At 42.9% G+C, this 24877-nt stretch overlaps 1 protein-coding gene across 3 annotated transcripts in view; it reads right to left on the bottom strand.

Moving 5' to 3' along the window:
• Window positions 1-249: 249 nt before the first annotated feature.
• The window catches only part of HIPK2 (homeodomain interacting protein kinase 2), a 213064-nt gene continuing 188436 nt past the window's right edge, over window positions 250-24877 (bottom strand). For all 3 annotated transcript variants that reach the window (XM_019515382.1, XM_019515384.1, XM_019515385.1), the window contains exons 12-15: window positions 21748-22029; window positions 8757-9004; window positions 7578-7738; window positions 250-5715 (exon numbers count right to left, since the gene is read on the bottom strand). In XM_019515382.1, coding sequence (XP_019370927.1) covers window positions 5248-5715; window positions 7578-7738; window positions 8757-9004; window positions 21748-22029 — 1159 coding nt within the window. In that variant the 3' untranslated portion in view covers window positions 250-5247. The remainder of the gene's footprint in view (window positions 5716-7577; window positions 7739-8756; window positions 9005-21747; window positions 22030-24877) is intronic.

Raw genomic sequence — 24877 nt, 5'->3', positions numbered from 1 at the left:
AGAATAGAAGAATAGTTTTTGATGTCCCCTAAAGGTCAGGATAGCAGCAATATTTAGTGTGAATTAATTTCTCCACTCAACAAGCTAGCTAATCAAAATGTAAAAGTGGCAGTAACTAGGAAGAGAGAATGAAAGGTAGAAAGAAATGTGGAATTCCCTAGGATGTTGTTATTGCCTGACAGTCATGACACATGACGTAATTCTGTATCTGTAATGTTGAGGGGGGTGCCTCTCTCTCTATTTTTTAAGTTTCTTTGGTTAAAGGAAAAAAAGGAGGGTTTTACTTTCCCTTCAAGTTTAGTAATGGAATTTCTTTCAAGCCAAATTCTGAGGGATAGTTCCTTGAGATTATAAAGAAGAAAAATATCAGAGACAGAATCATCCCTTTGCTTGAATGCTTCGTGAAAGAACTACTAGAGAGAGAGAAAGAGTAAAACCTACCCAGATAGTCAAATTCAGCCACAGTGTAAGCATATGCAATTCTAATGAGTGAGCTGCAATTGCAGCTGTTTTCTCAAAACAGCTGGAGTTGACCAGTCTTCAGTGAAAAAAGTTCCAGCTTTTCCATTGTTTTCTCTTTCTGTTCTAGTTAACTAGTGTCTCCACCTCTTTCTACATTCCAGTTTCAGCAGCTTGAATGTCCAGCTCTAGTAAGAGGCAATGTCTGTTCACGAAGACAATGCAATGGGGAAAGGGGTCACTTCTAAACTGAGCCAACCATGAACCACCACTAAACACTTCCAGTACTAAACCATTCACCTCCTCCCTCAGGTTGCCAAGCAGTTTGCTTTATGCACACAAAGAACCCAAAGCTCATTCCAAAACACATCAATCCTGTTTTCAACTCCAAAGATCTATGCAAGCTAAATAATTCAGCTATTTTTATTTGTGCAGGACCAACAGAATACTAAGCACTTGGTTCCTTTCTAATCTTAGTCTGCTTGTTTGGCTAGCAGTATTACTATTTACCAAACCATATTTTCAAAGGGGAGTAGGAGCAGAGGCATTGTTTGCTCCAACCTACTGACCCATCATCCTCATTTAACATTGCAACCTAAATACAATTCAGACTGTGGACGTCATTCACTATTATTGCGACCTCCACCCCTACTCAATACATTCCTGACTGTGCTGGGATCAGGTCTGTAGCTAGAATCATAGGAATGGACTTCAAGGGCCATCTAATCCAGCCTCCTCCACAGATACAGCTTGAAGATTGCAATCCTAGCATGAGCAGGATAAACCACTGCCCCTTCCACCTTGCAATGTATCCTTTCCCACCACAGAAGGGTGCCATCCTATCATGGTCACCCTGTTCCCAGAGAAATCAAATGTATGCTGTTGTGAAAGAGCATGCACTGAGAAAACACAAAAAATAAAATCCCACATGCCTCAGAGAGGGAAGCCAACTTTTCCTCCCATCCCTGCTCTGTCAGACCTCATTCAGCAAAGAATCTAAGCATTAATCCTTAAGCATTTAACTCTGCCTTGACTTGGCAGAGCACAAAAAGACCTGATTAAGTAACTGCTGAAGTCCCAGTGACTTCAAAGGAACATAAACCTGTCCTGAATCAGGGCGCAGTCTCTATGACACCATTCTAGTAAGGGTGGGAGATGTAATGGAAAGCTTAAATATCTGAATCCCATACAACAGGGGAAAAAAAGCTTATTAAAATTCCTTAAGTGATAATTAAAAGAAAAAAGACCAGCTACATGGAGGAGGAAGAAAGCCATGAGCCAAGTATGCTGGCCATATGGACATATTTTGAATCACCAGCAATGGTAGAGCAAGGCCAGGACCATTTTATTTCTGCTGCTGGATTTTTAGCTACTTAACACCATCACGGTCTCTCAGTGTCATTTATCCAGTGACTAGACTGGGAGGTACACTGGTTCCTCCTTTGGGGTTCTATTTAGAGTTTTGTAGGCAGACAGGATACCCCATGAAAAGCTACCCCTATGCTATCCCATCTGGGAAACTGAGCCCTAACATTTAGCCTGGGCTAGGATTAATTAAAAGGCTAACTGGGTCATGGCTAGTGCATGACTGGGGTGTATGGAGTCTTGGTCTGATTTAAGTGTCCCATCAACATTAGCTACTGTAAGATGATGGTGAGCCAGACCTTATGGACCCACAGCCTTGGTCTTCCTTCAGTCCAATCTTGCTGCTGGAAAATGACTCTGAGTTGCTGTCTCACTTCTGCCTCTAAGTGAGGGTTTCTGGAACTGTGCTGAAATGCAGACATGCTCTGGGGTATAATGTGCCATCCCCTCAAGGGCACAGCCAGTGTGCCCTGGCTCTCCATCTATGCTATCAGCACAATTTACCTTTTCAGACCGTGTGTTTCCCTCTCTTCCTACATTTCTCACAGACACAGCAAAGTTTCTGATGCCATTGATGGAGAGAAACAATTCACAATACAATTAACAACAACAACAATACTAAGAGAAAAAAATAACACAAAGATGCAGGAATGCGTGTGCAATTAAAACCCAGAGTAAAATATAATAATATTAAAATAATAATAATCATAACAATCATACAATAAAATAACAATATTATTCCTTTTAATGACAAGCAGCATGAAGCTTTCATTCCTGAACTGATGGGATAGGAGAGGAATGCAACGGAAACTTACAGAGAGAATGGGGAATTCATTTCCTGGTTTAAATAAATGGAAAGTGTTGTCTTTCTAATGGCAAGGCATAAGGTGCATGGACTGCTCAGAGATCAGATCCTTTATGTACTTTGTGGGAATGAGGAAGAGAAGGGAAAATCAAACTTTGCAAGGATAGTGCAGGAATCTGAAATGGCAAACGCAAAGGTTAGTAACTGGCTTGCCAAAAGAAGACAGTTTTATCCAACCATCTATGCATAGTGAGATCCCTTCCAGGGAGGGCAAGTGCTCACGACAAGATAGTACAGCTCTGCTTGCTTTTCTTGAAATTTTTCCTCTTGAGAGGCCTTGTTCTAAACTCCACCCAAGGGAATCATTCTTTCTCTCTCTCCAAATCAACCTGCCATTGTCCAGCGTATTAAAAAAAATGTAAACATGCCTTGCTGTAGTTACAGGGAGAGCTGTGGCACTGAGTAGCCATGTAGACTTAAGAACTTTAATGGAAGTATGCCACCAAACTCTCTTTTCTTGGTCTCTTCTCTCCTTCCCAACAAGCCCACAAGCAGATGTGGGTATTCTAGAAACACTTATAAGTACTGATGCAGTGGCAAATCCATTTTTATCAGTGAGATTTGCCCCCAACTCACTCAATTGTAAGAAAGTCTCTCTTTGGAAACCTATCTGAAAACAAGACCGTTTATAGTTCCTTTGGAGCGGAGGACCCAGTGTAAGAATTAATTTACCAAGTGGAAAAGGCGTTCTACCACTACAGGAACTTGTTTGTACAAGCTGGCTGAGGAAGAGGGGAAATGAATACAGTCAGAACTACATTACACTGGGTAGGGCCCTGATGTCTCAAAGTACTCTCTGCACTCAGCAAACCTGAGTCTGACACTCTAGACTGAACTGAATCTCTATCTCATGCTCTTGCTCCCTTTTTTTCCCTGCCATCTGTGGAGATCTAGTGAAACAATTCTTTAAGGGACCAGTATTCCCCCACTGAATGGGCTAAATCTTTGTTCACACTCCAAACAAACTATTTAATGTGCTCGATATTCCACAGCAATGATTGGAGGAATCTGTCCTTCTACTCTGACACAAATGTTAGCAAACAGCAGAATGAGAATTAGGTTTCACATGGAGAAGTTTGTTATTTGAACAAGAAACTAAAACAAAAACAAAAAAAAGAAAAACAACCCACAGAAGAAATCTTTCACCCTTTAGGAAGTTGTACTGGGTTTCATGACCAATAGGGTCACTTTTAGCCCATCCTACGCTAAACAGACATTTATGCATATGCCCTTCCAACTCCCATGAACTTCCCCAATACCTGCACATTAGCAAATGATCTAAGATTGACAGCATGGGGGGAAAAATAACTAGATGATCAGCAACAATAACAACAACAAAAGAAGAAGAGCTGAGATTAAATTCCGACTAGCCTCAGTCAGTTTCTAGGAGTACCAGTGGAAGTAAACCCTTAAACCGCATCTGTAGTTCGGTAAGGCACTACAAGGGAATGGTGTAAAACTAAGACTGTGACAGTTGTAATGGCTGTGCTGAGGAACACACCACAGAGAGAAGGCAGCATCTGCGCGCGCGCACACACACACACACACACACACACACACACACACACATACCTGGACAATCACATTTGTTACATGCCTATGTTATATCACTTTTTTTGTGCAATCACATTGAGGAATAGTCTATTGGTATCATTGAAGTTCAACACAAAATAGTAAAAAGGGTGTATGTACTGTATAGTGCTACATTCTACCTGGGGGTAGGGGGCCAGCTAAAACTTCTACTCCTACATTAAAATGGCTAGGGATTAACAATAAATTTTCCAAATAAAATCAAGAAACTGAAATCTGACATACATTATTAAAGATGATTTTTAGGAATAACATTTCTCAGGGATTTATCCAGGGTGCTCAGAGAAAGGGGAAAATAGCCCCATTGCTTCTGATCTTGACAAATGTCACAGTCGTTCCATTTTGCATGGGTGTGTTTTAAGCGTATCAGTGCTGGGCCGAAGTTTCTAGTGATGGAATGGTCCCTTCCTCCCCCCGCCACTCCGACCCACTCCTCCCTCTCTCTTCTCTGCAGAAAACACCTCACACACCATTAGGGTTATGGAGAACAGTGCAAAGATGGGGCATAAACCCTTCAAAATTCTGGATAAATCCCTAATCCATATATTTATTGAATTAAAAACCTAGTGGATTTTGTTTTAGGCGTTCTGGACAACAAATTATTAAATGTAGCTCACTATCAGATGAAAATAATCTTTAAAAGTCTATTGGTGAAGTTCTCCAAAGCACAGGACCCAGCTTTGGGATCCTTCTGCTTCCCCCTCTCTCTAGTTTGGTGCAGAATGGTTTTTTTGTGTTTTTTATTTTTGTTTTTTTTTTCAGTTCTTTTTTTCCTTTTTCTTTTTTTTTTTAAATAAAAGTGTAGAATTGGTTTTCTCCTTCTTGCCTCTCTCATTTCTTCCTTAAAGACTCCTTCGTTCAAGTTTCACAGGAGCCTCTCATTGCATTGTTTGTTTGTCATGTTCTTCAATATAAAAGCAGCCACCTCACTCCCTCTTTGTGGGTGTGTCTCTCTCTTATTCCAGTGTTTAGATGTAAGGGTACTGGTTGACCTTAGTGGGGCTCAGCGGGTATCCAGTGTAGACTGTGGAGGCTGGAGAAGCACTGATATAGGTCTGATGGGCAAACTGAGCCTGGTACTGACTCGGGTGGATGGTGGGTGATGGTAGAACTCGAGGGCCCATGCTGACGGGAACCTGGTGGACTATACTGGCTGGGTAGGTGGTGTGTTGCACAGCATGACGAGCAGACCCTTGGGAGGCCACCAGGTGGGCGACGGTGCCTGTAGACCCAAGTGCAGCAGGGGCAGTGTACGTGTAGAGGTGGGGTTGGGTAGGTAGGTGAGCAGCTGCGGCCGCGGCCAGGTGGGGGTGGACTGTACCGTGGCTGGGACTATTGTGTGGGAAGGAGTATGGGGCCTGAGCTATTGTTGGAGTGATGTAGGCTTGCTGTCGTCGGTGACTCCCTGTGCGATCTGTTGTGATGTGCTGCTGGGCCTGGACAAAAAGAATAACAATAAAAGACAGTTACAAGACAACAGCTTGTTTTATTTTATTTATTTATTTGACCACTGTGGGGTAACTGAATGTCCCTTCCAGAACCAATACTCCTCAAAGTCTCAGTCTCGAAATAAACTTCCCTTGGAGGCCACAGGGCTGCATAAGGTCCCTTCAAAACCCACTCACACCTTATTTTCCATGTGCACATTTGAACACTTCACTAGAGCACAGTTCCTGGTGTCGTACCTTCTTGCACAGTTCTCCCTCTTACCAATAGGGTCAGCTAACATAAAGACCCATTATTAGATCCCTGTATTTCAGTAAGATGGGTTAGCTCAGACAGCACAGGTCTTTTTAAAACTTGACAGTCCTCTTAATGCTGAAGAAAGATTCTTACCTAACAGCCCTGGAAACAGGAATCCTGTAATCAGGCAGAGGCAATGTTATTTCTTTTTTAAAAGTTTTGGTTTTGCTACTCCTTGATTAGCAAGATAACATTTTAAGAGTCATCTAGCAGTGCCCCTGTCCTACCAGATCCTCAAAACTTTCTCCTTTTGGTATCCTCCCATTATCACCTCTAACTTCTTGAGGACAGGCTGCTTCTATTTTTCACAGGGACAAGATGCGTTCTTTACACTCGCTATGGATTTTCTCAGCTGGGCTCTTCCACTGAAGGCTTGCATTGAGTGATTTATCTCAGTCATTTATGATTACTATGCATCCAGGTAAAATATTAAGGAACCATTAAGGAGCTCATAAAACAAGAATTGGAAGACAAGCATCATGCATGCTGTACTTTATTATTTACTTCTATTTGTCAGTTCTCTTTTATCCTCTTCAGTAATCTTTCTGTTCAAAATACTGCAAGTCACACTATACTCTGACTTTTGGAAGCACAATGCCATCATCTCCACCTCCTACCACATTAGCTTAATTTTATTTAACGCTGGTTGAATTTTTTCAAAAGCTCAATTGAATTCTGGGAGGAGTGGGGGGAGGGAAGAAGTTCTTGCCGGACACTTTTCACCATTTTTCACCAGCTCTTCTTTTATTCTGCTCTGTACAAAAGCCAAAAACTCACTGTGAGTTTCCACTCCTCAAATCTTGGAAATTTTGCTGTTATTTCCCTAGTGCAATTACCTCACTGTAAAGAAGAGACAGGTTTCAGGTACAGTGAACACAAAGGAGATTCTTCCCTGAGGCTCCTGGGCAGCACCCTTGGTGCGCTGCTAACAGATTGAGAACCACCTTAGCCCTTGCATGACATTCATCCATCAGAGTACATCTAAATCTTGGCTCCCATTAAAAGCCATCTTTAAACAGATCAGGAATCAGTACCAACTACATTGAAACCCATGAGTTACCAATTCGTCCTGTATGCACGCATGTGCTAAGTCTTTGTTTGCCACCTCTGACTGGAAATCTTTCCCTCACTCAAACCTAGAGTCTCGCCATCTCTTCCCATCAATCATCACTTGAAAGGCTGCCTCATATTTCAAGAACCTATACTTGACATGAATCCAGCCCCCCATCCCATCCCGCTCCCCTTATATTCAAGGCACCAACACATTTGCCTATGTTATCCATTTCTCTAACAAGAGTAAGCCATCTTACTTTTGAAAAACTGTGTGTGTACAATGCAGTGCTGCCAGGTGGCTGGTAAGCAGTAGCACTGGACTTCGGGACCTGTGGTTCTAAAAGTGAGAGTTTCTACTGCCAGGACTAAACGATGAGGCTGTCTTCATCAGTCTGTAGCAGGTTCATCCACCACCCTCCGTGGCTCTTAACTTCAGTAGAAAGTGACAGACTGCTACAGTGATTCAGGGGCTTACATTCTGCCTCCTTCCCGGTTTACTTACCTGGCTTAGATTAAGAGGCTGTTGCTGCTGGAAATGTGCTCCTGGTCGCTGCTGCCTGTATGCAACAGCTCCAGATGAGCTCCCTGAAGAGTGACCACTTGTGGAGGTCACGGTGCTGGAGGACTTGGACTTGTAGGATGATGAGTGGTGACTGGTGGTGACTGTGCCAGGAAAGGAAACATATTTGTAGCTTAAATCATATTTTATATTTTCTACCCAACCCTTCTCTCACCGAGTCTCCTCTAGGTGACTTTTGGAAGGAGAATCACCACACTGTCTCCTGCTTACAAGGGGTTGAACAACAGTGCCCTCTGAGAGCTCATAAACATGCCTGTTGCCCCAGAGGTCACAACACAAACTCTGCATGTGAATCCCAAATTGGGTCTGGAGGAGAGTGTGTAAAACCCTGTGGAGATGCCAGGGACTGATCTGCTGAGGGAACTGCAGGAGGCTAAGGAGGGCAGGAAATGATAGTGATTTGGGGCAGAGAGCAAGGAAAACACATTGCCTGGTCTGCCTCACTCTGAATAGGCAGGAAAAGAGGGAAAACAAGGAGATGCCCAACACGCTGAGTCTTGATGCCTGTCCTACACAAGCAACATCTGAAATACATGGATCCTCACACAGCTTACAGCCCAGCATCCCAGGCAAGGCCCACCAAAGAGTCCCCTTTTCAACTTTCTGGGTTATCCAAAACAGTGGAGTAGCTGAATGTAGTTAAGCAGCCAGACATGCCCAGTCCAGAGGGGTCTGAGGAATTATTCTTCCTGGACACACTAGCAAGTGTAGATGGAAAACAATTCCATGGATCCATCCATTTGAAAACAAACATATTTAACACTGAAGGGTAGATCAAGAATGACTGACACTGATGTGAGGCTCACCTTCAAGGTTTGCACTAGGGGTTACATACTATTCCTACATCACTGCTAATGTGACTGAGAACACAATTTAACCCTGCGACTCCCAACCATATTCAAGCCCCTCTCTCTGTACATCCCGTCAGCAATGCAATATGCCCCCCAAGGACAAATTGTGGGAAGTGGGAGAAAGGAAGGAGCACAGCATTCTTAAAAAAAAAGGAAAAAAAGACAAAAAACAAAAAACCTGAACCATGAGATTCTTCAAAAATTATAGTTTATTTCTTATTATTTCTCTGGGGCAAGAAGTGCAGTTTACCTGGTGCCAGGCTATCGCACTCTACCAGCACCTCACTGGCCTGGGTTTTCAGTGGTGGCACGATTATAGTTCGTGGGTTCCCGCTGCAGTGGGTTTCTGGAACCCCTTTTGTGTCATAAGTGTTCCCATTATTCTGTCCCCCGCGCTGCTGCACTGCATAGGGGCTGTTGTTGCTGGAGGAATCGGAGTAGGGGGAATCGTGCACGGTGACACAGCTGATGACGTTTTTTCTTTGCTTGGAGAGTGTGCTGGAGAAACAAATGCAACAAGGAAAAGAAAATGAATGGGTAAGAAATACCTTGATAACCATCCCTTAATCCCATCTTCACTCTGATCCTCGCGCAGTGGGGCACATCCATAGCATAAAGCACATAGCTAAGTGCTTTGCCATTATATAGGCTATATGGGTTCTTAAGTTCACTTTTTGCTAGTCAGGCAAACTCCCACTGAAGTCAAGCTGAGACCTATCACAGCAAGGAGTAAAACATTGAGAATGGATCTGATATTTGCACAGCTTGGAATAGCTCTCAGGTTGCTAGGTTTATTTTCAGGCTATTTTAATGTGTGCACTATATAAGCTTAGCTTATAGCAGCTCCACTATAAAGTTGCATGTCTCATTACCCACACAAAACTGTGGAGGTCTCTTCCAGTTTTTCCACAAAGCTTTAATAATAGATGTTATGAAGTTTCACAGGATTAAACTTCCATTAATTTACCAAACAGACTGCATTATACTAACTAATATAGTAGGGAGTGCATCTATTCATTAATGTTTGAAATAAAAGACAATTGACAAAAATGAACAAAGTATATTTTGCCATGATGAATCCTTGGGTTTTATTCTTTTTCTCATTAATTCGCAACAGGTCTCCTGACATTAGTGCAAATTATTGAGGTCCTGCTGTAGCTAATCTATCTATGACATCAAAGAAGTGATTAAAAAGGAACATCAACACTTCCAGGATTATTGCTAGAAGTTCATTAGGCTAGTCTGCACTAGTGCTATTGGGATTCCCTCCACTATTGTGTCTAATTATTCCTGATGGTTTATCCTTCCCATTACGAGCTTGTTTAGAAAAAAAGAGAGTGAGAGAGAAGGAAAGGGAGGGGGTGAGGAGAAGGGGAAGATTTGCTTAAATGGCTCACATCCTTGACAGCGCACAGACCTTAACTACAGAAAATAGCTGCTATGTTTCACTGATTGCATTATGTTGTTATAGCAACTGAAGTTTTTAAAATGATGAAAAGAAATGGATAGCGCATAAAAAGCTAAGTAATTAGACTCAATGGTGGAAACAACCCCAACAGGAACAAAAACAGCACACAGAAAAAGGAGCACATCTCTTAACTTCTCGAGCACACTCTTTATTTCTTCTATTATTCCCTTTTCCACTGAGGCCCAGTTCAATTTCTTTTCCCTACACAAGAGAGGATCCAGATATTCAGGGCTCAGCTATGGATAGAGCATGTTGTCCTTGAGTCATGGCACTGCTAAGCATTCAAACTAATGTAGGCAAAACCTGCAGAGACCTATATCAGCTTGCACTCCAGGATATTCTTTTACAGTGCACAAAGAAGTGAACTATATCACTTCAGTAGTGCTATGGGGTTCACCAAATTCATCCCAGTCAAAAGCCTTTCTAGTTATTGTCCTGAGTGGCAATCCCCCAAGTTTCCTCCTGCTTCTTGTGCCTGAAAAGCTAAATTATTATTATTATTTTTAACTAGGGAGTCCACTAATGCTGCATTAAAATCCAAATTGCCATAAGCCTCTCTCAGGTGAGTAATTTTACACGCTCAGATAGCCACACAGATTTCTGTGAGACTATTAATCTCAGACGCAGTCAGATGCTCCAACCAAGATCAGGGTCCCACTGTTTCAGGTACAAAACACATAGTGAGATGCTGTTCCTGTCCTGAAGCACGTAAAGGGGGCAAAGAAATAGCCACCCTATTATGCAACTAGAAACGTTAGGTTCAGGAAGATTAACAGGTCACACAGGGAGTCAGAAAAAAGTGCTGAGAACTGGATCCAATATTACCTCAAGTAACAGTTTTATTATGCAACTAGAGGCTTAAAGTAGTAGACCCTTATATTTACCAGATGCATTCCATGGTCCATCAAGAGAACTGCATTTTAAATAAAGAAAATAATGGTCGGTGCAAGAAGGACAACTAACATACCTGAAGGGAGATGTAGCAGTGTTGGCAGGGTACTGCAAAAAGTATATTAGGCTGATAAAAATTAGTAATATTTCATCAATCTCCCATCTCCCTAAGAGCAATGCTTTAATTCCACATTTATGAGAATCTGAAATGTCTGCCCTTCACAACTTCGCCCATTGCTATAAAGAAGAGACATGCATTTTCTAATGATGACTGTGGTTAGTATTTACAATGAAAATTAAAGTCACTAAATGGAGTTTTCACAACAGATAAGGCATTGGCTGTTTTTTGTTTAGCCCCCCCTTCCTCACACTGTAACTGAGACAGAAATATTTGCCCCTGTGATGGGCTCAGTTCCAGGCTAGTAATTCAGGATACTTTATTATTTTAAAATATTCATATTTTACACCACTTTTGGAGATCTTCAAGGGAGAAATCCTCTGGTAAGTTGCCAGCACAATGGGGTTACAGCCAGTATGCACTAGCTATTACATATAATCAAGATCATGTTAAATGATGGTCCTTTGCTACAGAAAGCTGGTAGGGCAGAACCAGCTGGTAAGGTTTAGCAGGGAATTAATGTTTTCTACCATGAGGTGACAGACTACATTATCATAGAGAAGTAGGGCTGGAAGGGACCTCCAGAGGTTATCTAGTTTTACCCCCTGCCTGAGGCAGGAGCACCCCTATCCAAACAATCCTATACAATCCATAAGCTAAACTCTACATAAGGTTAACTCTACATTAACCTTGACACAACATAGACCTAACACACTAACCTGCTATAGGTAAAGCAGGGGAACCACAGTAGACAATGTCCTGCTTCTATGAAATGTTATCAACATATGCTCAAGAGATCCCAGGTAGATCTTGTCCCATCCCCTGCCAAGGAGGAAGGCAAACACAAGCCCCCACAATCCACACCAGTCTGACCATGGGGTATTTTCTGACCCCAAATATGGTGTTTGGTCGGACCCTGAGCACAGCGGCAAGACCCTCTAGCCAGGAACCTCTGTCTTTGGTCCCAGAAAGAGCATTGGGACACCCCAGTCCCCAGCCTTGGTTGTAGCCAACACTTAATGCCTCTGAGGAAGACTTAAAAACATCCTAACACATCTACCAGAAAGATGGGAGCAGCAGGGACAACCAGAAAAGCTCAGAAGTCTGGGAAATACCCACAGTAGAACATAGGCGTAGCTATGGCTAGATCATCCCCAACCACTGGCTGTCCAACCTCGTCTTGAATACCTCCAGTGATGGAGAGTCCACAGCTTCCCTTGGCAGTCTATCCCACTGTGTCACTATTCTAAAAGTGAAGAAGTTTTTCCAGATATCCGATCTCAACTTACTTTGCTGCAACTTAGAGCCATTGGTCTATGTCCTCCTCTCTGCAGCAAGACAGAAAAAGTACTTTCCCTCTTCTTCATGACAGCCCTTCAAGTATTTGAAGACTGCTATCATGTCCCCTCTGAAACATTTTGCAAGCTGAATATGCCTAGCTCCTTCAGCCTCTCCTATCATGTGAGGCACGAGAAAGGCTTGCAATGTGGTCAAAAGAAGAAAATCAAATAACTAGAGTTGAAATGAATGAACTGTGCTGCAAAGGAGAAATGGAGGTCAGGAGCATTATTATCCTCGGTTTAGAGATGGGACTGAGAGCACAAAAAACTAGTCTGCTTGCATTTACGCAAGTGCTTAACCTTATGACTATGAGTAGTTCTACTGAGGTGAACTGGCCCATTCTCAGTAGCACACTTCACTATATATGCAAATATTTGCAGGATCAGAGCCTAAGTGATTAGTATCTCAAATCAACCAGCTGCCAACCTTTAAACACACAAGTGGTCCTGCTGAAATCAACTTCATTTCTTTCTACGAAAGGTAATAACTACTGCCAACATTTGAGAACGTTAGAGAAGTCAGAGAGGACAGCTCACAAGCTCAAAACTAGGAACCTGCTTAAATACCTTGTTATGCTCAGACCTATCTAAGAGATTAAGGGTAAGATTTTCAAAAGCGTCTGAGAGAGCTAGGGGCCCAACTCATATTGAAAAAAATCAGCTGACTTGCAGGCTTAAAGTTAGGCCTTTTGCTGAACTAGGGGCTTTTGAAAATCCAGCCCTAAATGCAAGGTCACACTGGGATGCTTCCTTCTCAATGCTTTCCAGATAGCCAGCGGCTGTTCTTATTCTTGCTTCCCTTGGAGAGAGAATTTAGGCATTCAACCCCCAGCCTGCTTTACAATAAGACTAAAATGTGAGTACCTTTATGAGGTTTAGCAAGGACTGCTGAATGCTCTGCTTACCAGCAACCAGTGCAGCAGCTACCTGCCCCAGAGGCCACTGTCCTTGCTGCGGTCATGATAGCCCATTTATATGGCAGCCTTGAGAACAGACCTGTGTTACCAGCATGGGCAGCTCATGCTCCCATGCCTATATTAAACAGACAAGCCCATCAAGTGTCACAAGAGAGGGTTAATCTGTCCTCACACACTAAAAAAGAAACATGTCAAGCAGGATTTTAACCTTTGGTTTCCATTGCTGTAGCCAGTACACCTTTCCCCAGGTATGCCACACTATTCTTTATTAATTACAGATCATTATAGACATTGGACTAAATCCTAGTTCATCTATACATTGTAAGCGGGCTGCTGCCCTGGAAGGAAGGGGGCACGGACAACTCCCAGCGATGTTCATCAGAACTACCTGTGTGCAGCTGAGAGGAAGAATTAGGTCTATTTTCCAAGAGGTGATAAAAATGCTTAAATCAGTGTTTAAAGCTTGTAGGCTTTAAACACTGATTAGGAAGAGAAGGAAGAAGCCTCATGGTGCACAGGGAAAAGGCATAAAGCAGGAAGGTCAGAAATGCAAATTAGAGATGAGGTTCAGGCAGAAGGATGTTGGGTTATGTGTTAAAAAAGCAATGAAACAGACCAAAATACTAAGGGCAGGAACAGCAGCTTGTGTGAACAGAGAGCGCTTCACAGAGGCCAATTCCTACCAGCTGACAATCAGGGCCTAAGGCTTTAGGAGTGACAGCTTTTCATGAGCAGGACCTTCTCTCTTTAATGAAGCATGTCAAGTCCCATAAGAGTCTAACAGAATGCAAATGTAACTCACTGGTCAGTGTGCATCAATATGAGGTGGATGCATCAAGTATATGAGCTTGTTACAGCTCCCACTATAAGGGTCTGGCTATACCCTGCTAGTCTAGTCGCAAAATGTCTTTGTGGATCCAGTGGAAACATACAGTTGACGTTTGTGATAACAAGAAATATGCATTAAAGACTACATGGAGGACATTACAGTTAGTTTTTTGTTTGTTTTTTATCTACTGGCTAAAGACAGGACTTGGACTTTATATAAAATATAGTGGGCTGCATATTGAAGCAACACAGTCCCTCTCCTGCATAGTCAGGTATGTTGACAGGTTTAGTGGATTGTAATGGTTTTGTTACTTGGGGCCTGTTGAGAGTGCTATTGGCTGTCTCTGTTATCTCAAGCATTAGCTGCCTGTGGAAGGTGTTTTTGGAACTGAAAAGCAGGAATTCTATCTCTGTTATCAGATGCTTGTGGCTAGTCAATGTGATGTCTGTGTACAACAACATCAATACCAGCATCACATATTAAATACCAAAGGTGAAATACCAAGGGTGTTTTGTCATGGACTTCACCAGGGCCAAAATTTAATCCACAGTATTTATGCCTATATAAAATCAGCTTGTAAGATGTTGGGACCTGGAGTGTTTCTTCTTACATGCATGTACATAATGTGAAACAACAGGGCCCACATGGAAGCATCTGAACACCCTGCATTGCAAGTGCCTGCACATACACACACATAATTGGCTAGATGCTTAGCTATACCAAATTTATGTCACCCAAAATATAGCTGTGTAACTAGGGCAGGTGAGAGAGGTACCTGCTCCAGGTGCCAAGTTAGGAGGGGTGCTAAAATAGCCCCCCAACCCCATGGAGTCCATGCCCCAGCAGCATATCCATCAGGGCTGTGCGAAGCTTCGGTCCCTGATTCAATTCAGCGGAGATTCGGCCTGATTCAGTGGCCAAATCTCCAAATCCGAACTGAATCAGAGGACCCTTTAAACTCTCCAAATCAAATCGGAACCCTCCAAATTGATTCAGAAAGCTTTGGTGATTCAGACATAGATGCAGCTTTAAATGTTTTTTCTACGTACCTCTAGGTAGCAGGGGCTCATGAGTGCTGCGGTACTGGGGTGAATGAAGAGTCACACAGGAGTGCAGGGGGCTCCCCAGCATGCTCAGCAGCAGACCCAGAAGCACTTCCAGTCCACTTCCGGGTCTGCAGGGGAGCCCCTGCACTCCCCCGGCTTGGCAATTGGTGCCTCCTGGGTCAGGGGTAGGAGGGGGAGCACCCGAGGTTCCCCTGCAGCTGATTGCTGAGCCAAAGAGCCACAAGGGGGCATGTTCCCCCAGCATGTTCCCCAGCAGACCCAGAAGTGGACCGGAAGAACTGCTAGTCCACTTCCGGTTTCGCCACCGAGCACATGGAGGGCCCTCCCGCACTCCTGTGGGACGCTCCATGCACCCCAGCATCACCGCATTCACGAGCCATGCTGCTACCTCAAAGTATGTAGAAAAAACTTTTAAAGCTGTGTCCATGTCCGAAGTGCTGATCAAATCTTCAGATTTGGATCCGGCCAAATCAAATCAGGGACAGTGATCCGAATCAATGACTCAAATCATTGTCCCTGATTTGGGTCGAATCCATATCCGAATCAAATAGGGCCCACTTCACACCCCCACAATATCCATACAGGGAACTCGAAAGCAGCTGCTGGCTGTTGCTGCTGTTTTAGAGAAACCTCTGGGGCAGGCAGAATATGTGGTGGCGGTGGCAGCAGCTCAGCTGGGGACTGTTTAGGAGTTCCCAGCATGGGTAAGACTGCTGCCTCCTGCACCTCTGTTCTTGGAATTGTGCACCCCTTCAGTCACCCCCATCCACCTTGGACCAGTGTCCTTCCCCGCTCTTGGATCCATGTGCCCACCCTGTCCCCCCTGCTCTTGGAACCCATGTGCTCTCTCCCCCAAGCAGCTCTCAGAACCATTTCCCATCTCCCTCATCCCTGTTCTTGAAACCTTGTGTCCTCCTTCCCCCACCTCTTCCAGGGGCCTTGGTCTGGGCACCAACTCTGCTTCTTATGCCACTGCCAAAATCCTCTGTATAAGAGCCAAATGCAGGTGTGCTCTTAAAATTAAGGAAACCTTTGCAATACAACAGAACAAGAGTCTGGCCCAAGCTCTGTACCAAGTGAATGTGAATAACAAGTTAAACTTGCTCGTGTTCAGTTCTGTATCTTACAGTACGGGCAGATGATAGAACAGATAGATATTTGATAGCTGTTATTCTTTTTCATCAACAAGTGAATTACCTGCTGGTGATGAGTTCCAGTGACTGGGCCAATTTCTAGTCACTTATTAGGTACCTAAGTGAGATCCCTGCTTGAATCCCTGAAAAACAGCTAATGCAAAAGGTGTATGCATTCTCTTCCTGCTTGCTGCATTTTGTGATTTAGTCTTAGGGCTAAGATGATGGCCCATTGCAAAAGCAGGCATGAGAACTTTTTTCCAGGAACTATGGTGGAATGGGATCACACTGAGGTTCCTAATAGGTGGAGTAGGATCTGGCCCTATATGTCTATGGGACATTTACAATCAGCTTGTCTCTCTTAAAAAGACAGTGGCTACTATATAGCAACTCAAGATTGGGGAATGTAGACTGTGAGGGTAAATCTTTGAGGCTGGACATAGAAGAAAACAGGGAAGGAAAAGGACTGCATCCTTCTTTTGGAGGTGGAGGGGTATGACCTCTGCTCTGATTCTCTTTTAAATTGTCCTAAGCAAAGGCATCAACCATGTTTTGGTTTTAGAACATTGTTATGAGGTTTGGGAGGTTTTTTTCCTGGGTTTTGTTTTGTTTTTTAACTATAAAGTCACAAAGGGCATCTCCTCCCTGCCCTCCTTTCAATCACTTCTTCCTGCCATGCTCTGCTACGCTAGAGTTGGCAGCATGTGAAATTATACCTCCTGCTGCTATTACTGCTGGCCCAGGCCCGTGTGTCATTCACTCATGAACACACACATTCTCTCACTCACGTATATCCATAATTTATTCATCCCAAGAAGCATTTGTGCCTCTGTTCTATATTTAAGTTGTTGTTTCTTTTTTTTTTCCTCCCGTAAGCTTCAGAAATATGTAACCAAGTGAGGATTTATACATAGAAAAGTGCACAATGTCAAAAGATGCAGAGAGGTTATATACCTGGTGGCTATTTTGCTCCCTGCCTCTGAGTCTGTCCATCTGTCTGACTCCTAACTGTCATGGTACTGGAATATTTTAAAATAGAAACTTCCTTTCTCCAGAAGCAGCAGCATACGACATCTTCCTGGCCTAAAGCAGTTGAGCTCAAAGATTTTTTTTTGTAAGGATAAGGAATGCCTTTTTAGACATCTCTTGGTGGTGAATAGATCTGGTTGGGAAAGAGTTCTTCCTCCTGTGAACATTTCTGAAGATTTCAAAAAATATTCCTGTCCCAGTATGGGACAAAATCAAAATCTCCAAAAGGGAGGGGGGAAATTGTGGAAGTCAATCACAATATCAATATATTTTGATAAACTTTAAATGTATTTTCATATAATTAGCATACATGTTGAAATGAAAAGCCACTGCAAACAGGGAAACAAGATGGGTTTATGTAAAAAATATCAAAGTAAACCAGTTTTGAACTTTATATATTATATATAGAGAGAGAGTGGGAAATTAAGTCAAAAGCAAATATTTCCCACCAAAAAGTGTTGGTTTTGACCTGGAAAGACATGTCACTGAAAGGTTCTGGCCAGTTCACAAGTCATGGCATGGTACAATACTTACTCTTCGGGCTATCTCAGGGGATTTCTGGGAAGGCTGTTAACATCAAACACCAGTAGGTGGCTCTCTTTTAAAAAAAACAAAACAGTTCCAAAGAGCCATAGGACTTTGCATGGAAGCTTTGCAGAGTCCTGCTGCTTCTGGGAATGTGACTGTGAGGATTAACAACAGTTTTAAAGGTCTGTTCATTTCTGAAGGGTTACAAAGCTACTCACAGCAACAATGTAAAAATACACACAAGCAAGTATAGACCAAAGTCCTGCGGTGTCAGTGCCACAGCCTGCCAATCTCATCAACCTTTCACATACATGTTTTCCATTAGATAAGAGAGAAATTCTTCCCATATCACAGAGCATGCTTCTGCTTTCTCATTTACTAATAAAGGGCATGATTCTACTTTACTAGAAAGCCACTTTGTAATGCTCTGGCACTGTAAAAGTGCATTATGTAGGAGTAAGCTGCCATGTTAATGCTTCTTTACTCTGCAAGAACACTCAACACTAGTCACTAGTGTAAATGACAATTAAATCCAATATATGTAGAGGCAAAACTTTTGCTCATGCCAATATTACCAATCTTTCAAAGCTTGGATATAACATTTCCATCCCCTACAGATTCATCTCTTTGTACAGCCATGGGCAACTGCAACTTCTCTTTAAAAGAAAACCAAACAAAACTTTCTATTGCTGTGGAATGAAGGAAAATCATGAATCAAATTTAAGGTTTTATCCCAGAAGATCCTGTTGACTTTAAAGGTCCTCAGTTATTACTCATCTAATGAATTACCAGGTCATATTATATCTAACATTTGACTAAAATATATAATATGACACTGTCCATAACATGTGTCAGGTTAATCTGTTGGTCATCTTCTCACCAACAGTGCACTTTACCACACACCAGGCTAACGTGCACACATAAAAATGAGGCAAATAAATGATCTGCCCAATTTTGAATTAATACAATTTAGTTTTAGACTCATTCACAGTCCTGTATATTTGGCCACTGTCTCCTGCTAAAGCATATCTTGAACTTGCAGTCTGCTCTTTCTAAGGGAAAAGTTGTTAGCAAAATTCAGACAACATGCTACAGGTAAACTGGACAATGTGGAAAGCTACACACACTGTTTTATACCAGCTGAATATCTGGCTTAGATCTGGCCATTCCAAAAGGCCCTAAGTGAGTTGACTTTCTTCTCACAAATGCATTCACTGGTGGTAACTTCCTCATACAAGACTCACTCCTTCCTTTCTTCCTGTGACGCTGGCCCTTGTCCCCCTTTTCCAATCTCCTTGTCAGAAGCTCCACCTCCAGCAGCTCTGCTAATGCCTCTCAGGGTTACTTTGCCTCCTTTTTTTATTTTCACTTCTATTTTAACTTCATACACTCTGACTTTGGCTACCACTTCTATATTGAGCCTTCAACCTTTGCCTCACCTTCTCTGACCTCTTCTTCCCCATCTTCTCTCTCTTCTACCTCCCTGACACATCACCACCATGCTCCCATGTCATGCAAACCAGAAGACAATTTGGTGCACCTTTTCTCCGTAGCTATTTGCCACTCTGGAGAATCCCACTGTCCTCCATATCATCAAAAATCAGAATCTTCATCTTCCCCTTCTCTTTATCCACAAAATACGATCCATTCCTGTTTTTATATCGTTGTTCATAATACCCACAATGGCAGTTCTTTTTCTAAAGCACCTAGTTTCCACTCTGACTTTTTTCAAATCCTCTCTCAAAATATGCTTCTTTTGTGAGCCAACCAAACCATAAACAGAGGTGTGTTATATATATATATATATTTTAATGAAACTATACTGCACAGTTCTGTGATCTTTCAGTCATCTGCAAGTATTTGGTGTGTCTTTAGATAAAGCCCTATGTACCTAAATTATTTGGTTCCTCTATGCAGGGTTTAAGTTCCTTGAGGCAAGAATCATCTCATCTGTTCTGTACATATTTTCTATACCCCACAAATAATCTCCACAGCACAAAGATTCAAAGATATAGATAGATACAGATTAAAGACAAATCTGCCATGAACCATGTTCTAAATAGAAAAGCTTTAACTTTATCTTGACATTATTGAAGGGATGGAGTTAAGAGAATTCCCAGCTGAATTAGTATAATAAAGATGCTATAATTATTCAGCTATTTACAAGACTACTTCTGCTCTACAGTTCTTAAAACAGAATGACATCTTGTAACTGGCATCAGGTGGGGAATCTTGAGTACTCAGGCTTTGAGTCTGTGCATGTGACAATAGGTGCTGAAGAGACACTGTCGGTGAATGACACCCTTTCTTTAGCTACAGAACAAGAACAGCAGTGGCAGCTTCTGTACACCACTCTGTTCATTCTGGCTTGGGTGGATCAATTCTATGAAAGAGAAATTCAGTCTTCATAGTCCACTCATTTGTCTTTTAGCTGAGGTCACCTAAAATTTGCAAAGTAGTTCCAAATGTGGTGATGGCTTTTATTACTACCAGTGAAAACATCATGGAATACCATGGAATAGGATCACATCAGCTGTCTAATAGGTGGAAGATAATCTGGCCTATACTATTGTTGTTCTCGACTAATAGTGAGGGCTGGACAGATTTTGATGTTCTCCCATCTTTGTATTTTTTTCATGATTTGGAAAGAGAAATGGATCTTGACATATCTCTCCAAAACTCCTAGGGTTCCTATAAACATGCAGGGAGCCTGCTCCAACATGCTGTAATTCCAACACATCGGAGTGTGGAAATTAATATGCTCCAGCAGCCTCCAGTTTCACGTAAATCAGCATCGCCACACTGAAAAATGGCAGCCGGGTGGTTTAAATTAAAGCTTGTTCAATGAACTTTAGTTCAAAGCACCCCACCACCATTTGTTTAGCGTGGGGATAATGATACATGTGACACTCAGGTGCTTTTAATTAGTGCGGCTCTTGAAGCTGCACTAATTAAAGCACCTCCCCTCCCCCTGCCTCCTGGAACACATGTATAAATATCCCTAGTTCCCCACAGTTTTGCTCCATCTAACTATTTTTGGTACTTAGATGGCTCCTGCTTCTGTAGAATATAAGCTTCACATAAGCCCCAGACAATCTTTACAATGTTTCCTGGCAACATTCCAAGAAAGTAAAGATGGACGATTATCTTCCTTTTACAGATGGGGAGTTAAGATCCAGAGAGGATGAGTGTCTTGCAAAGCCACACAGGGAATCTGTGGCACAGCAAGGAATTGAATCTAGGGATGTACAGTCCCAAGCTCATGCACTGACAACTAGATCATCCTTCCTATCCAAGTGTTTCTTGGACAGACTTTCAGGGAGAGTACACCACTGTTGGTTCAGACTACAGAGAGCCTACTACTTAGGGTGACTATATGGGACAATGTGAAATCTGGGATGCTGCCTGCCTGCCCCTCCCTACCCCCTCCGCTGCAGGGAGTCAATAGCCCATTTATGTCTTTACTTCACAGGTGTTAACAATCACCTATGAAGTAACAATTAGTGTTAATAGAGTGTCCTACTTCACAGTTTCTTCTGCTCTGCCTCTTTGCTCCACTGTGCCTCCAGGCCCAGGGCGCTTGTTTTAATTTCCACCAGCCAGCTGGAACCAGCCTCCAAAATCTGGGACTGTCCCGGCCAATCCAGGACATATGGTCAGCCTACTACTACTGAACCGTATGATCTAAATCAGCAGTTCCCAAACTCTGACAGATTGCACACCACCACTTTAAATTGATACAACCTTAAGTACTACCAGCAAATTTTTCTCATACAAAGTAATTATAATACATCTGTTAATGCGTCCCACTGACAGGTTGTCTGCATACCACCGGTTTATGAGTTGCAACTTCATTCAGATGTAAGAGCCCATGCTGCTCCTCACCCTCAACCCGCACTGAGGTGCAAAGACACTGCTCACCTGGTGGGTGCATGCTTCTGCTCCTCCTCTTCATCAGTGTCACTGCTGATCGTGATGACACTGACTGCAGGGCTGGGTGTGTCTGGGATGATTATTGTCTGCCGTTGCCGCTCCCGGGTGGTGCTGGAAGCCACATCACCCCACCCACACGTGACAGAAGTGCTGCAGGCAGGGCTGTTGTGCACCATGGCACAGCGAGGGGGGGTGTTCTCCTTCACTCGTTTCGATCGCTGAGGAGAGCTAATGGACTGGGACGATGACACCTCATAGGTGGATGCATTTCTGAAAGCAAAAAAGACAACCAGCTGGTGAAACCTCGGATCACCCCACTGCCACAATGTCAATGACTCTGGATTGTTCAGTCTCTCTTGCTCTGAGGCTTGTGGGGCTCAGATAACTGCACTTCTTTGAAGAGGGGAACATCTCATATCATTCATCATTACAGCTGGCTGAAAATTATTTCTCTCCCACCCCCATTTGGGGGAGAATATTGATTAAATGGGTAGAAACTCAACAGGAAACAAATAAATTCTGCCCCAAACTGCACTACTGCCATTTGGAAAACTGCTGTGGTATCTCATGGGTATCCCTCACCCTGCGGTATCCTGGGAGATGCAGGCCAGCCAGGGAGCCCAGCATACGTAGAAGAATGGGAGTTCCAGCCTGAGTGCCTCATGCTCCACCTTCTCTTCTATATGCTGAGCTTTCTGGCTAAACTACACTTCACAGGCTACACTGGGGCTAGGTTCTCAGCCAAAATATTTTGACTCTTCACAAAGAATCAAAAGGTAGCACTGAGAGCAGACATCTTTCGTTATGTTGTTTAGTTGGAAATGAAATATTAAGAAAGAACTGATTTTTTTTTCCAACACAATGGAGCAAAACAGAGGTGTTCCAGATGGAAACCCACTGAGTTCCTTTTGGTTCTGATGTGAGCAGCAAAGCTGGGGGATGTCTGTGTGAAAGGGGAAGTAAATGGGAACAGCTGCCATCAGCAGAGGAGAAAAACATCCTCAAGTTCTTCTTTTTCTGCCTTCCTGCTTCAGTCCTCTTCACAGACAGTAGAATGGGGATTGATTTGGATCAGTTGCCTAAACATGGCACCTACCCATGAAAGGGTGAATACAACAGAGAGCACTTGAATGAAAAAGGAGTGCACATTCACTAGTACCCATATCATTATTTTCTAAAGCCTTTTCATTTTTATTTAAATTTGCTCAGAACAGAACATTTTCAGATTAAAAATAAAAAAAAAAGCAAAGGTTCTAGTTCTGTTTTGCAGGCAAGTTTTGTTTGCATTTTTGTTTGGCCTAAAAGCTAGCAAAAGGAATAGGTAATGTATTCAAAGGCAGGAATTATGGACATATCACAGCACAGTGACTTACACAGGGTCTTTTGCATAACAAATGACTGCACCGTAGCATTTGCAGTGCTTTTTGAATACCAATGAGAAACACGGAGTACCCTTCTCTCAAAAGGAGCACGTTCCTCATTTGGATACAAAAGCATCGCAAATAATAGAAAAATGTAGGACCATGGAAAGCAGCCGCTTTGAAAGCGGCCAATTCCTTTTCTGTCGCAGACACCCTGCATGCAGGGTGGGCTAGGAAGGGACGGCAGAGAGACTCTGCATGTCCAAATACACTGTGATATGTTCCCTGTTTTACTGGCTTGTTGGGTTGTAACTGCTTCTGTTCTGCGTTATGGATCGGCCAAGGCAGCTGGAACCAGCCCAAAGTAAATGAAACATTAGACATGAGAAAGCAGATAAATAGGAAGGATTTTAAGCAAGTGGCATCTTAACCAGAGTTGTACTGATTGTGAATTCAGTGCAGTTCCCTTGGCCCCAATCAGGTCACCCAGGGAAACAGGAAGCCCTTCTAATCTTTCCCCTTCCATACATCCACCCCATTTTAAGTCCCCTTTTCTTCCCCAAACTCTGAAACTGAAGGTGCTGCCCTGAAGACCTCAGGGCTCTGTCCCTTGACAAGGTAAGCACAAGCAGCAGCCATGCACATTTGTCACAAACACCCCCACTCATCAGCATGCCTCCCCCTTTCCCTGCAGAGATGAGCAAGGGGGTGACCACATTCTGCATCCTGCATTTTGGTCATGTAACTACATATTATGGGCTAAAACTGAACCCGCCTGCTACTGCAAAGCAAAATGGCCATAAAGCTGATGGATTCAACCATTTAAGGAACTTTCTCATATACAAGAATCTTTGGATAACACAGAATTTCTATAATGGCTCCTATGCCACCTCCCACTTCAGATCCTGATGCAGGTGGTATTCTTATGCCTTCATGATTCCCAACTGTCAGAATGGCCCCTTGGGACATGCATAGCTAGCATAAGCTGGGTGTACAAACAAGGTGACCACTCTAATTATGCCAGAGACTGGGCTATTTCTAGAATGGGGAGGACAGGAAGGTGGTACAAAGTTACATTTGCTCCCTGTACTGCAGTGAGTGTTATTCCTGGACCACAGAACCTATGTGCATGCAATCATCTGGTTGCTTTTGCACAGACACATTCTAGGTGCATATCTGAGGTGTGTACTGCTGAGAATCTGCCCCTTGAGCCAATGACAATGGTGAGGAAAAGTGACCATTCGATGGAATGTCTTTGCAACCAGATGGGAGGAAGAAGTCAGGCCATTTCTTTGCAGAAATTTTGAGACTGGAAGGTACTGGTGCAGTATGTTAGAACAGAATGCAGTTTCTTTTTTAGTTATGCTAAACACTGCACTGTTACATAATATATATTATATGCAATGTATTAAATTCACAGGGTCTGTCACCACTCTCTTCAACCTTGCCCAGTCATTTCTACCTGTGCACACTGAGTGCAAATTGTGCATTAAACACAGAAAACCATAATTGTATGCTCCTTTTGCAGTGGTGTAAATAAGTGCACAAGCACATGACAGCAGATAACCAGGTCCACAATACCAATATATTATAAAAAAATAACCCCAGGCACCAAGATGACAATCTAGAATTTCACAGGCCATGGAATAAACTATTCTGTGCCTGGGAATGTCAATAAGCAACTCTTCTATCCATATACCAGCCGTGTTTGCATTTCAGTGCTGCCCCCACAGTCCCCACAAATCCAACAACAACAA

The sequence above is a fragment of the Gavialis gangeticus genome, unplaced genomic scaffold (genome assembly GCF_001723915.1).
Source record: "Gavialis gangeticus isolate Ggan-Ray unplaced genomic scaffold, GavGan_comp1, whole genome shotgun sequence".
Lineage (NCBI taxonomy): Eukaryota > Metazoa > Chordata > Crocodylia > Gavialidae > Gavialis > Gavialis gangeticus.
This window is presented reverse-complemented; position numbering and strand designations above follow the sequence as displayed.